This window comes from Symphalangus syndactylus, chromosome 18, assembly GCF_028878055.3.
Source record: "Symphalangus syndactylus isolate Jambi chromosome 18, NHGRI_mSymSyn1-v2.1_pri, whole genome shotgun sequence".
Lineage (NCBI taxonomy): Eukaryota > Metazoa > Chordata > Mammalia > Primates > Hylobatidae > Symphalangus > Symphalangus syndactylus.
In genome coordinates this window covers 67934588-67948548 of record NC_072440.2, presented here as the reverse complement: position 1 = coordinate 67948548, position 13961 = coordinate 67934588, and the positions used below count along the sequence as shown (strand labels likewise).

Here is a 13961-nt window from a genome sequence, read left to right as displayed (position 1 = left end):
GTCTCTACTAAAAATACAAAAAATTAGCCGGGCGTGGTGGCGGGCGCCTGTAGTCCCAGCTACTCGGAGAGGCTGAGGCAGGAGAATGGCGTGAACCCGGAAGGCGGAGCATGCAGTGAGCCGAGATCGCGCCACTGCACTCCAGCCTGGGTGACAGAGCGAGACTCTGTCTCAAAAAAAAAAAAAAAAAAAAAAGAATGGAGGGCCTTTCTCCATCTATAGAATGAAGGGGTTGGTTGGATTAGATCAGAGATGCTAATGCAGGGCTCCTCTTGCTACTACTGCCCCTCCTGTGCCTGAGGCAGACATCACTAATCCATGACTATACTCTTTTATGATGAGCCCAGATCCAGCATCTGACTGTATGCTCCCTTACTGTGCCTGAGGCAGACATCACTAATCGATGACTGCAGTCTAATACATTGAGCCTAGAAGCAGCATCTGACTGTGTGCTCCCCTTCCATGCATGAGGCAGACATCACTAATCCATGACCGTACTCTTTCATACTGAGCCCAGAAGCAGCATCTTTTTTTTTTTTTTTTTTTTCTCACTCTGTTGCCCAGGCTAGAGTGCAGTGGCACAATCTTGGCTCACCCCAACCTCCACCTCCCGGGTTCAAGTGATTTCTCGTGCCTCAGCCAACTGAGTAGCTGGGATTACAGGTGTGTGCCACCACGCCCAGCTAATTTTTATATTTTTAGTACAGATAGGGTTTCACCATGTTGGCCAGGCTGGTCTTGAACTCCTGACCTCAGGTCATCCGCCTGTCTTGGCTTCCCAAAGTGTTGGGATTATAGGCATGAGCCACTGCACCAATCCAAAAGCAGCATCTTTCTGTGCTCCCTTTTCAAGAGGCATCACAGAGACGCCTGTTTTGGGGTTTGAATGAGAGGCGAAGAATCGGCCAGCCATGGAGTGCCTCTTCCTCAGACTCCCTCTTGAGAAGTGGATGCAGGGGTGGTGAGAAAAGAAGGCTAGGCATAGTGGCTCATACCTGTAATCCCAACATTTTGGGAGGCTGAGGCAGGAAGATTGCTTGAGCTCAGGAGTTTGAGACCGGCCTATGCAACATATTGAGACCACATCTCTAAAAAAAAAAAAAAAAAAAAAAGAAAAAAGAAAAAGAAAAAAAAATTAGCCAGGTGTAGTGACTCATGCCTGTGGTCCCTGCCTCTCCGGAGGCTAAGGTGGGAGTATCTTTTGAGGCTGAGAAATCAAGACTACAGTGAGCCATGATGGAACCACTGCACTCCAGCCTGGGAGACAAAGTGAGACCCTATCTCAGTAAAAAAAAAAATAAAAATATGGCCAAGTGTGGTGGCTCACGCCTGTAATCCCAGCACTTTGGGAGGCCGAGGTGGGTAGATCACCTGAGGTTAGGAGTTCAAAATCAGTCTGGCCAACATGGTGAAACCCTGTCTCTACTAAAAATACAAAAAATTAGCCAAGGGTGGTGGTTGGCAACTGTAATCCCAGCTACTTGGGAGGCCGAGGCAGGAGAATCGCTTGAACTCGGGAGGCGGAGGTTGCAGTGAGCCGAGAACGTGCCACTGCACTCCAGCCTGGGCAACAAGAGCGAAACTCTGTCTCAAAGAAAATAGAAAGGAGGGGGCATGTGGGTGAAGTATGGACAAAATAGTGGGGCAGGCACAGATCTGGACACAGGAGCCCTTGGAGTTTATCCTTGAATCTAATTGTTCATCTTTATTAAATATTTGTGGCATACACCTCACAACAACATAGCCAACACACTTACTTTTCGAGCTTTTATCAAAGTTTCCCACTGTTAAGATTTTTTCCACTTTGTGATGCTGGTGGGGTGGGCGCTCCAAGCAGGCTTACGGGGTGCCTTTCTCACAAAGGCATTAACTGGCCTTGTCCTACGTCTGCCTTCAGCGAGGATGACGGTGACTGCCAGGGCAAGCCTTCCATGGGCCAGCTGGCCCTCTACCTGCTCGCTCTCAGAGCCAACTGCAAGTTTGTCAGGGGCCACAAGGGGGACAGGCTGGTCTCACAGCTCAAGCGGTTCCTGGAGGATGAGAAGAGAGCCATTGGTGAGCAGACACCATCAGCTGGGGGTGGGGAGCAGCTGGGAGGGCTCATCAGATGATATTCTCTAGTGAGAATCAGAACTTTGGGTTTTCTCCCCAGGCGTCTTTCCCACCATCCATTCTGCCCATCTCACTGCCCACGTAGAGGCTCGAACCTGTCCGCGTAGCCATCCTTGATCCAGCCTTTCCCGCGCTGCACACACTCTATTGACAAGTGTGTTTTGTGTTTTTTTGTTTTGCTTTTTGTTTGTTTTTTTGAGATGGAGTTTTGCTCTTGTTGCCCAGGCTAGAGTACAATGGCACAATCTCGGCTCACCGCAATCTCTGCCTGCTGGGTTCAAGCAATTCTCCTGCCTCAGCCTCCTGAGTAGCTGGGATTACAGGCATGCGCCACCACACCCAGCTAATTTTGTATTTTTAGTAGACATGGGGTTTCTCCATGTTGGTCAGACTGGTCTCGAACTCCTGACCTCAGGTGATCCGCCTGCCTCAGCCTCCCAAAGTGCTGGGATTATAGGCATGAGCCACTGCGCCCAGCCCATTGGCAAGTCTTGTATTGGCAAGCCACCAAGATTGACTTGATTATCCACCTTCGGGACAACTGGACAGCCTGCTTATGACTTACGCCGTGGTCTGTCTCTACTAGCTCTCCTGCCCTGACTTGATCCAGCATACAACAGCCAGAGCCAGCCTTTTCAATATAAACCTGATCTTGCTGGCACTGCTTAAACCCTGCAGGGGCCTCTCACTGCTATGTGGCCCAGCCTTTCTACCCTTACCTTCTCCCCAGGCTCTGCTCATCCATTCTCTGCCTCCCACACACACCTGCTCTCTCTGGGCTCCAGCCATACCGGCTGTCTCTCATCTCTCAACTCATAAGCCAGTTTCTTCATACAGGCTTCCTCCATCTGGACTGGCTTCCCTACGTGCAGTTCACTCCTGCTCTACCTTTGGCTCTGCCTCCACCCATCCCCAGCCCTCTCCAGCATTACCTCCTTGGAGAATCCTGCCTTGACTCCCCAGCCACCCAAATATCACTACTTGGTCTGCATTTCCATTACAATTGCAGTCTCATGAGCAATTGCTATGGTTGAGGCCCAAACTGCGCAGTGCCCGTCTGCCATGGGTCTTCTGCTTCCTCTAAGCATAGTGTCTGAAACACAGTGACACCTCAGCACGTATGGGCTGAGGCAATGAAGGATCCCATGACCCAAAGGAGCGTGTTGGAAAGTGCAGGCTAGGGGTCCCATGTCCTGGTGGGGCTGGCTGCTGGGTGGGGGCAGAAAGGCAACCCCTCGGTTTTTTTTCCCTCCCAGGGCATGATCACAAGGGCCACCCCCACACTAGCTACTACCAGTATGGCCTGGGCATTCTGGCCCTATGTCTCCACCAGAAGCGGGTCCATGACAGCGTGGTGGACAAACTCCTGTATGCTGTGGAACCTTTCCACCAGGGCCACCACTCTGTGGGTAAGTCAGACCCTGCCAAGGCCAAGCTGGCACTCCCTCAGTCCCCAGGCCTGTACTGATGACCTCCATACCCTGGCCCCATACTCATCTTTCCTTGGGACCCCTCCGTATCAAGTCCTTTAGGGATGAATTGGCGAGGGCTCATGGGTTATGCTCCAGCTGTGAGCCAGCTTTGGAGCTGGTAGGTGGATCTTTTGAGGCCAGAAGTTTGAGACCAGCCCGGACAACATGGTGAAACCCCATCTCTACTAAAAATACAAAAGTTAGCCGGGCATGGTGGCACATGCCTGTAGTCCCAGCTACTCAGGAGGCTGAGGCAGGAGAATCACTTGAACCTGGGAGGTGGAGGCTGTAGTGAGTGGAGATCGCACCACTGCCCTCCAGCCTGGGCAACAGAGTGAGTGAGACTGTCTCAAAAAATAAAAAATAAAATAAAACTCCCCTAGTGATTCCAATGTGCAGCCAAGTTTGGAAATAGGTGGTACGGGGCCAAGTCCTCTTGGGCCTCCCTCCTCCAGTCCTTCTCCCTAACCTCTAGCCCTCAAGTTGCAGAGTGATCAGCCAAACCAGTTTGCCCAGAAATAAGCAGTTTCCTGGGACATAGGAGTTTCAGAGTCCAGACAAGGAAAGTCTTGGGCAGACCAGGTTGAGTTGGTGCCCTTGGCTGATCTGACCATGTTGCCCTTCTTCTCCAAGCCCTCCTGTGGTTGCCCATAGCTACAAGGGCCTGACCCTCAAGCCCCTGCCTGTCCTGGCCCCTTGGCTCTCCAGCTCATCGCATGTTCTGTTCCCCTCTTCAAGACACAGCAGCCATGGCAGGCTTGGCATTCACCTGTCTGAAGCGCTCAAACTTCAACCCTGATCGGAGACAACGGATCACCATGGCCATCAGGACAGTGCGAGAGAAGATCCTGAAGGCCCAGACCCCCGAGGGCCACTTTGGGAATGTCTACAGCACCCCATTGGCATTACAGGTGGGAAAGAGACCCTGGAGCCATGGCCACCCTGGGGAACAGTCGGGTCGAGTGGTGAGGGGCTGGAACACCTAGCCCCTCCCCGCCGGCTGACCTCCTCCCTCTCTTCCCCACTCTATCACCAGTTGCTCATGACCTCCCCCATGCCTGGGGCAGAGCTGGGAACAGCATGTCTCAAGGCGAGGGTTGCTTTGTTGGCCAGTCTGCAGGACGGAGCCTTCCAGAATGCTCTCATGATTTCCCAGCTGCTGCCCGTTCTGAACCACAAGACCTACATTGATCTGATCTTCCCAGACTGCCTGGCACCACGAGGTAGCCCAGCCTTTTTGTGGAAGCACAGCCCTTTACAATCTGCTGCGTACCCACTGATGTCCCAGTGAGGGGAGGTTGCTTCATCCTGATTTGCTGAGTCAGCACAAGTTTGTGGGTGTGCATGGGACATAGCAGCCAAAATGTGGTCACAGCTTCTAGAAGCTCACAGTGTGGGGATGAAGGCACTAAATGGAGAGCCCTGGGCATACCGCTTGTGTGATACCCAGTACAGAAATGTTTGAATGGATGGATGGATGGATGAATGGATGAATGAATGAATGAATGAATGAATGGAGGAGAGACACATTTTGGTTAACTCTAATACAACATGATAAGCCCCAGTAGCAGCATGATCCAGGCTTCCTCTGAGAGGGGCTGAGGAGGTGATTGGGATTTGCCAATTAAGAATGGAGAAGGAGGCCAGGTGCAGTGGCTCATGCCTGTAATCCCAACACTTTGGGAGGCCTAGGCAGGTGGCTCACCTGAGGTCAGGAGTTTGAGACCAGCCTGGCTAACATGGCAAAACCTCATCTATTAAAAATACAAAAAAGTAGCCGGGTGTGGTGGCGGGCGCCTGTAATCCCAGCTACTCAGGAGGCTGAGGCAGGAGAATCACTTGAACCTCAGAGGTGGAGGTTGCAGTGAACCGACATTGCACCACTGCACTCCAGTCTGGGTGACAGAGTGAGACTATGTCTCAAAAAAAAAAAAAAGAAAGAATGGAGAAGAAGGAAGCTGGATATGGTGGCTCGTGCTTGTAATCCTAGCACTCTGGGAAGCTGAGGCAGGTGGATTGCCTGAGCCCAGGAGTTTGAGACCAGCCTGGGCAACATGGTGAAACCCTGTCTCTACTAAAATACAAAAGATTAGCCAGGCATGGTGGTAGACCCCTATAATCCCAGCTACTAGGGAGGCTAAGGCACAAGAATCACTTGAACCTCGGAAACAGGTTGCAGTGAGCCGAGATCGTGCCGTTGCACTCCAGCCTGGGCGACAGTGTGAGACTGTCTCCAAAAAAAACAAGAATGGATAGAATGGAGCCAAGAAGAGGCAGCAAGAACAAAGACACTGGTGCACAGAGTTTGGGGGAATTTTGAGGGATGGTCTTGCAAAAGAGTGGGATCTGGGAGAATGAGTGGGAGTGGAAGGCAGGGGAATGAAGAGGAGGTGAGCCCATCAGGGTAACAGAGACGCATTGTGAACAAATGCGTGTTGTAGGAAGAGCCTTCTGGAGTGCTAGGTGCCAGAGAGGTGGGAGAAAGGATACTGGAAGCAGAGAAACCAGTGAGGGGCCTGATCTTGGGTGGTGGAGGATGTGGGGAATGAGGGATAGGGGAGGCCGGGATGGAAGCCAGGTTTCGGCTGAGCAGGTGGTGGTGGCATTGATGGAGATGAGGACATGGGGAAGGAAAAAGTCCAGGTGTCTTTGAGGGAAGACAGGAAGACAAACATCCAGGCTCCCTGTCCTCACACCAGCTGCCCCTTCCTTTCTCCCTGGCACAGTCATGTTGGAACCAGCTGCTGAGACCATTCCTCAGACCCAAGAGATCATCAGTGTCACACTGCAGGTGCTTAGCCTCTTGTCACGGTACAGACAGTCCATCTCTGTTCTTGCCGGGTCCACCATGGAAGATGTCCTGAAGAAGGCCCATGAGTTAGGAGGATTCACGTGAGACTCCCACCTCCCAGTCCTCACCCCACCCAACCTCACATGCCTGATACAGGGTTACAGAAGAGATGGGGGACAGAGGAGAGGGTTCCCTTGGGAGAGACATTGGCCCTGCTTCTGCTTCTACCTGCTCCGCTCCTTTCTTGCCCACGGTGTTATGGAAACAGGGAGCCATAGGCCAGCATTGTCATTGAGAGAGCAGGCTCTGGAGGCAGAGCCCCCCAGTTGGAATCCCAGCTCTAACCAGCTAGGTTCCAGGTAGGCACCCACAATTCACTGAGGAGAACAGTTGTGCCCCCTCCCTGCAGGGCCAGTGTGAAGAGTCCAGGAGTTAGTACACAGAGATAGTGGCATGTGCTTTTTATATGTGCAAGGTCCAGCACATAGCAAGCGCTCAACACAGCGTTGCTTTCATCAGAGTAAGGACTGTTTTTTGTTTGTTTGTTTTTAAGAGACAGGGTTTCAATCTGTCACCCAGGCTGGAGTGTAATGGTGCAATCACATCTCACTGCAGCCTCGAACTCTGGGGATGAAGCAACCCTACTGTCCTGCCTCAGCCTCCCGAATAGCTGAGACTATAGGCACGTGCCACCCATCCCTGGCTATTTTTTTTTTTTTTTTTTTTTTTGAGGTAAGGTCTCTCTCTGTTGTCCAGGCTGGTCTCAAATTCCTGGCCTCAAACCATCCTCACACCTCAGGCTCTCAAAATATTGGGATTATAGGTGCAAGCCATCATGCTCAGTCAGAATAATAACTTTTTTTTTTTTTTTGAGACAGAGTCTCACTCTATTTATTACCCAGGCTCTGGAGGCCCAACTCGTGTTTGTGTATTTGTTTATTTTTATTTATTTATTTATTTTGAGACAAAGCCTCCCTCTGTCACCCAGGCTGGAGTGCAGTGGCACAATCTCGGCTCACTGCAACCTCTGCTTTCTGGGTTCAAGTGATTCTCTTGCCTCAGCCTCCTGAGTAGCTGGGACTATAGGCGCATGCCACCATGCCCAGCTAATTTTTGTATTTTTAGTAGAGACGGGGTTTTACTATGTTGGCCAGGCTGGTCTCTAACTCCTGAACTCAGGTGATCTGCCTGCCTCGGCCTCCCAAAGTGCTGGGATTACAGGCATGGGCCACCGCACCTGGCCGTGTATTTATTTAGGCAAGGTCTCCCTCTGTTACCCAGGCTGATGTGCAGTGGCACAATCATAGCTCACTGCAGCCTCAAATTATCCAAGTGGCAGGGACTACAGGTATGCACCACTACACCCATCTACTTTTTTTTGAGATGGAGTCTCCCTGTGTCGCCCAGACTGGGTTGCAGTGGCACAATTTCAGCTCACTGCAGCATCTACCTCCCAGGTTCAAGCGATTCTCCTTCCTCAGCCTCCCGAGTAGTTGGGACTATGGGCATGCACCACCATACCTGGCCAATTTTTATATTTTGAGTAGAGATGGGATTTCGCCATTTTGGCCAGGCTGGTCTTGAACTCTTGACCTCAAGTGATCTGTCTGCCTCAGCCTCCCAAAGTGCCAGGATTACAGGCATGAGCCACTGCGTCCGGCCCAGAATAAGAACTTTTATTTTATTATATTTTATTTTATTTGAGACAGGGTCTTACTCTGTCACCTAGGCTAGAGTGCAGTGGCACAATCACAGCTCACTGCAGCCTCAACCTTCCGGGCTCAGATGATCCTCCCACCTTAGCCTCCCAGGTAGCTGGGAACAACGTGCATGCACCACCACGCCTGGCAAATATTTTTTTTATTTTTGGTAGAGATGAGATTTCTCCATGTTGCCCAGACTGGTCTCAAACTCCTGGACTCAAGCGATCTACCCACCTTGGCCTCCAAAAGTGCTGAGATAACAGGCGTGAGCCACCGTGGCTGGCCAGAATAAGAACTTTTATTATGAAATACGTTTGGCCCAATCCTGTTATTAATTACCTCAAAGAGGTTGGACAATGTCCTTACACTTGCTTCTCACCCTGAGCTTAGACCAGTCTGAGAATGAGCATGTCTGGACTGCTGTTTGATACCAGGTCCTGTCCATGATGAAATAAGATGAATGTAATTCTCATGTTATCAGTGGGGAGTCCAGCCCAGAGAAGTTGAATGCCTTCCACCAGGTCACGCACACCACAGATTTCTCCCCTAGAATCATGGGCCTATTTCTGTCCCCAGTGGGCCCCAATTTCTGTCCCCAGTGGGAGTTCCTGGAAAACAGCATCCTGCATCCAGGGAGGGCCCACAGTTGGCTCCTTCGGGTCCTCTAGGCCAGAGAATCTCAGACCAGAGATATGCAGAGACTCCTCTGAAGTACAAACATTCTCCCAGACCCCAGGTTAAGTTATTTCTTCTATAATATGACTTAGATGTGTACTGATAAGTTTACTGAATATAAAGTCTTTGGCCAGAGCTGGTGGCTCACTCCTGTAATTCCAGTGATTTGGGAGGCTGAGGCAGGAGGATCACTTGAGCCCAGGAGTTCGAGACCAGCCTGGGCAACATAGTGAGACTGCCATCTCTACAAAAAAATTTTTTTAATTAGCTGGGCATGATGGTGTGCACCTGTAATCCTAGCTACCCAGAAGCCTGAGGTGGGAGGACTGCTTGAGCCCAGGAGTTCAAGGCTGCAGTGAGCTATGATGACGTCACTGTCCTGTAGCCTGGATGACAGAAGACTCTGTCTTAAAAAAAAAAAAAAAAAGGGCTGAGTGTGATGGCTAACACCTGTAATCCCAGCACTTTGGGAGGCCAAGGTGGGCAGATTACTTGAGGCCAGGAGTTCAAAACCAGCCAGGCCAACATGGTGAAAGCCTGTCTCTACCACACACAAAAAAAGTCCTTTCTCTTTCTAGATCTAGACAGCTATAAATATAAATCCCCAACAACTTTTTAAATTAAATAGAAAAGTATAAAAATCAATACCATTCAAATAAGGATGCTCTGCGGAGGTGCTGGCCTGCGCTTTAGCCCCTCCCTGTATTCTAGCTGCAGTGAAGCCTGGGCACTCCTGGCCTGGCTCAGCCACTTCATTCACTGTGAGGGCCACCTCCGTTCCCTTCCTGTGGCCTATGGCACATAGCGCAATGCTGCTGGGCACCAGCGCAGTCACTGATGGCCACACATAGGCTGAGTGCCCTTGGGAGGGCTCAGACCCACAGACTGAGATTACCCAGAACTGGCTGGTATTCGTGTTTGAATATTGTCATCAAAATGAAAGACAATTAGAATTTAACATTTTTATTCAGAGCTCGGGAATCTCTGGGAAGACACTGTGGACTCCAGTTTGAGAAATGGTTCTCTTGTTAGTGTGCGTGGATGCCTCAACTGGGTTCAGGCATGAAGACTGTTTGAGGTCCCTGAATGCACAGCAGAGAAAGCTCAACTGCAGACACAGACAGACAGACAGAAAGATGTGGAGAGAGGTAGCCCTGTGCAGCCACATGGCCCTGCAGAGTTAAGGAATGGGAAAAGGGCTACTCTGTGACATTCCTTAGAACAGTACTTTCCCTTCGCTTAAGTCACCCCAAATAGGTTTTTTTTTTTTTTTTTTTGAGACGGAGTTGCACTCTGTTGCCCAGGCTGGAGTGCAGTGGCACGATCTCGGCTCACTGCAACCTCCACCTCCTGGGTTCAAGCGACTCTCCTGCCTCAGCCTCCTGAGTAGCTGGGATTACAGGGGCCCACCATCATGCCTGGCCAGTTTTTGTATTTTTAGTAGAAATAGGGTTTCACTATGTGGGCCAGGCTGGTCTCAAACTCCCGACCTCAGGTGATCCACCCACCTCTGCCTCCCAAAGTGCTGGGATTACAGATGTGAGCCACTGCGCCCAGCCTGTGTTACTTAAAACCAAAAAAATCCCTCTCTCTCTAAGACTGCAACCATCAATAACTTAGGGCTGTATTACCCCAGAGGGCACTTTCTAGAAGATGCATTTGTTCACATCATTCCCATTAACCTTGATAGTCTCACCTCCTTTTCAGTCATTTGCATTCTCCCAGAACCTGCTCATTTGTTGTTATTTTTTGTTTGTTTGTTTGCTTTTGTTTTTGAGAAGCAGTCTTGCTCTGTCATCCAGGCTGGAGTGCAGTGGTGCAATCTCAGGTCACTGCAACCTCTGCCTACTAGGTTCAAGTGATTCTCCTGCCTCAGCCTCCTGAATAGCTGGGATTACAGGCGTGCACCACCATGCCCAGCCTAATTTTCGTATTATTGGTAGAGATGGGGTTTCACCATGTTGTCCAGGCTGGTCACGAACTCCTGACCTCAAGTGATCCACCTGCCGTGGCCTCCCAAAGTGCTGGGATTACAGGCATGAGCCACCGTGCCTGGCCTGACCCCGCTCTTTTGAAAGACCATTCCCCCAAATTCTGTGCACCTGTATGCCTTTCTTCTCTCTGCCTCCTCTCAGCTCTGCCCCACTCTCCTCCCTTCTCCTCTGGCAAATCCCACTCTTCAAGTCCTTCTTTCAGGGGAGGCCCTGATCATGCTGCTTCCTCCTGTGGGAGGGATGAAGGACCTGGCCCAAGGAGTTTGTTTTGTTTTGTTTTGAGATGGAGTTTTGCTCTTGTTGCCCAGGCTGGGGTACAATGGTACAATCTCAGCTCACTGCAACCTCTACCTCCCGGGTTCAAGTGGTTCTCCTGCCTCAGCCTCCCCAGTAGCTGAGATTACTGGCATGAACCACCACACCCAGCTAATTTTGTATTTTTAGTAGAGATGGGATTTCTTCATGTTGGTCAGGCTGGTCTTGAACTCCCAACCTCAGGTGATCTGCCTGCCTCGACCTCCCAAAGTGCTGGGATTACAGGCTTTAGCCACTGTGCCTGGCCCAGGCCCATGGAGTTTTAAGAGGCTTCCTGTGGCAGTGGCATCCAGACAGAGTGGAGAAACTCAAAGTTGGAGGCCAGAAGCTCAGGGAAGGGGGAGTGTGAGTGAGGAGTCTTTTGGCTGCCAGGGCCAGAAATCAAACTCCAAGCCTCTCCACAACAGTGAGTGTAGAGCACGTAGAATCAGAGAGGAGGCTGAGCCATGCAGCCCCGAGAAGAGGGGAATGCCACTGAGCCACAGAGACCCAGTGCCACTGCCAGGTGTCTCTGCCTCCACTTCCCATGACCCTGCCTCTCTCTGCACGCAGGCTTCACCCTCTCTCATTGTACATTGTACACATTCTAGGTGACACCAGCAGCTTCTGATTCTCATCCCCCATAACATCAGCCCCCCAGGGAGGGGACAACTGCTGAGCTGATAACATAATAGATGCCCCTTTCCTGGAGGCCATGGTCATGGTCAGTGTGGAGAGGATGAAGCCTGAGCAGGCAGGATCGGGGGTCTGGAGGGGAAGGAGGTGGAAGTTGAGAGCACAGACCTGTGGCCAGGTGGCCCGGGAAGGGTTTGATGAGTGTCGGCCCAAAGAGCTTGGAAGGGATTTTGCTGCTGTGGGTGAGCTCTGCCTCTCCCCTTAGGGACAACAGCCACCTCTTCTCTCCCTCTTTGCCTTTCCCTTTTGTAGATATGAAACACAGGCCTCCTTGTCAGGCCCCTACTTGACCTCCGTGATGGGGAAAGCGGCCGGAGAAAGGGAGTTCTGGCAGCTCCTCCGAGACCCCGCCACCCCCCTGTTGCAAGGTGAGTCATGGCCTGGCACCCTGGATGTGTCCCCTACCCCAAGCTTACCCAGCCAAGAGGCTTCGTCAACTCACCCCGGCTTTCCTTAGCACCTTCCTGGGCCACAGCTTCACAAAATCACTGATGCTCAAAGTTGGATATAATACATTGAGCTGAAGTCTTAGAATTTTTATGCAAGTTATTGTGGAAATTCTAGAAAACCAGATAGATTACAAAAAAAAAAAAACTAGAAGAAAATTAAAATCACGTAGAATATACTACCTAGGAATAACGTCTTTATTTTTATTTTGAGACGGAGTTTTGCTCTTGTTGCCCAGGCTGGAGTGCAGTGGTGCGATCTCGGTTCACTACAACCTCTGCCTCCTAGGTTCATGTGATTCTTCCACCTCAGCCTCCTTAGTAGCTGGGATTACAGGCGCCTGCCACCATGGCCAGCTAATTTTTTTGTATTAGTAGAGACAGGGTTTTACCATGTTGGCCAGGCTGTTCTTGAACTCCTGACCTCAGGTGATCCTCACCAGCCTCGGCCTCCCAAAGTGCTGGGATTACAGGCGTAAGCCACTGCGCCCAGCCAAAATAACATGTTTTTTTTGTTTTGTTTTGTTTTTTGAGATAGGGTCTTGCTCTGTCACCCAGACTAGAGTGCAGTGGCACAATCTCAGCTCACTGTAGCCTCAATCTTCCAGGCTCAAGTGATCCTCCCACCTCAGCTTCCTGAGTAGCTGGGGCTACAGGCACACACCACCATGCCCAGCTAATTTTTCTATTTGTGGTAGAGATGGGAGTTCACCATGTTGGCCAAGCTGGTCTCAAACTCCAGAGGCCAAGTGGTCTGCCTGCCTCTGCCTCCCAAAGTTCGGGGATTACAGGCATGAGCCACTGCGCCTGGCCAAAATTAACTTTTCTTCTAGATACTTAAAAAAAATATGCCAGTAAGTTTTTCATAAAAAATGGAGCCATGCTATCCAGTGAAAATTTAATGTTGCCCACATGTATAATTTAAAAATTTCTAGTTGGTAAAACTAATATATATATGTATGTGTATATGTATATATAAAATATATATATGTATGTGTGTATATATATATAAAATATATATGTATGTGTATATACACATAAAATATATATATGTATGTATATATATGTGTGTGTATATATGTGTGTGTGTGTGTATATATATATATATGTATATATATATATATATGTTTTTTTTTTTTTTTTTTTTTTGAGATGGAGTCTTTCTCTGTTGCCCAGGCTGGAATGCAATGGCGAGGTCTCAGCTCACTGCAGCCTCTGCCTCCTGAGTTCAAGCAATTCTCCTGCCTCAGCCTCCCAAGTAGCTGGGATTACAGGCGTGTGCCACCATTCCCAGCTAATTTTTGTATTTTTAGTAGAGACGGGATTTCACCATGTTGGCCAGGCTGGTCTCAAACTCCTGACCTCAAGTGATCTGCCTGCCTCAGCCTCCCAAAGCGCTGGGATTACAGATGTGAGCCACCATGCCTGGCCTGCAAACAGACCCTTAAAGGTCATCTGTCCCTACTCTTGCTACTTAAGTTGCTTTTATACTCCACCCCTAAAGAACTTTTCTGGGGCACTTACCATGTGTCAAGCATTGTGGCGAGTGCTTTAGAGAAGGTGGGACTTTCTGAGGGAGCCCACAAAAAAGCATTCTTTTTTCTTGCTGTCATTCTAAATAAATTGAGGAATAAAAAATAGGAGCTACAGATGGAGACCCCAAGTCTGGCCAGTTCTATTACTGGTAAAGACAGGAGGGTGAGAGCTAGGTGGACCCAGGCAAGAAGCAGACCTGGGCAGTTGTAGCCTCTACCTCCTGTCCCCTCTGCCCTTGAGTC

General features: G+C 50.1%; 1 protein-coding gene across 4 annotated transcripts in view; it reads left to right on the top strand.

The window, feature by feature from the left end:
- Positions 1–13961, top strand: part of TCN2 (transcobalamin 2) — a 35153-nt gene that overhangs the window by 18873 nt on the left and 2319 nt on the right. For 2 of the 4 annotated variants that reach the window (XM_063623592.1, XM_055253172.2), the window contains 6 exons: positions 1898–2055; positions 3369–3521; positions 4323–4495; positions 4621–4807; positions 6311–6476; positions 11990–12105. In XM_063623592.1, coding sequence (XP_063479662.1) covers positions 1898–2055; positions 3369–3521; positions 4323–4495; positions 4621–4807; positions 6311–6476; positions 11990–12105 — 953 coding nt within the window. Of the gene's footprint in view, positions 1–1885; positions 2056–3368; positions 3522–4322; positions 4496–4620; positions 4808–6310; positions 6477–11989; positions 12106–13961 lie in introns of all 4 variants that reach the window. The other 2 variants (XM_055253171.2, XM_055253170.2) reach the window with 2 other exon arrangements.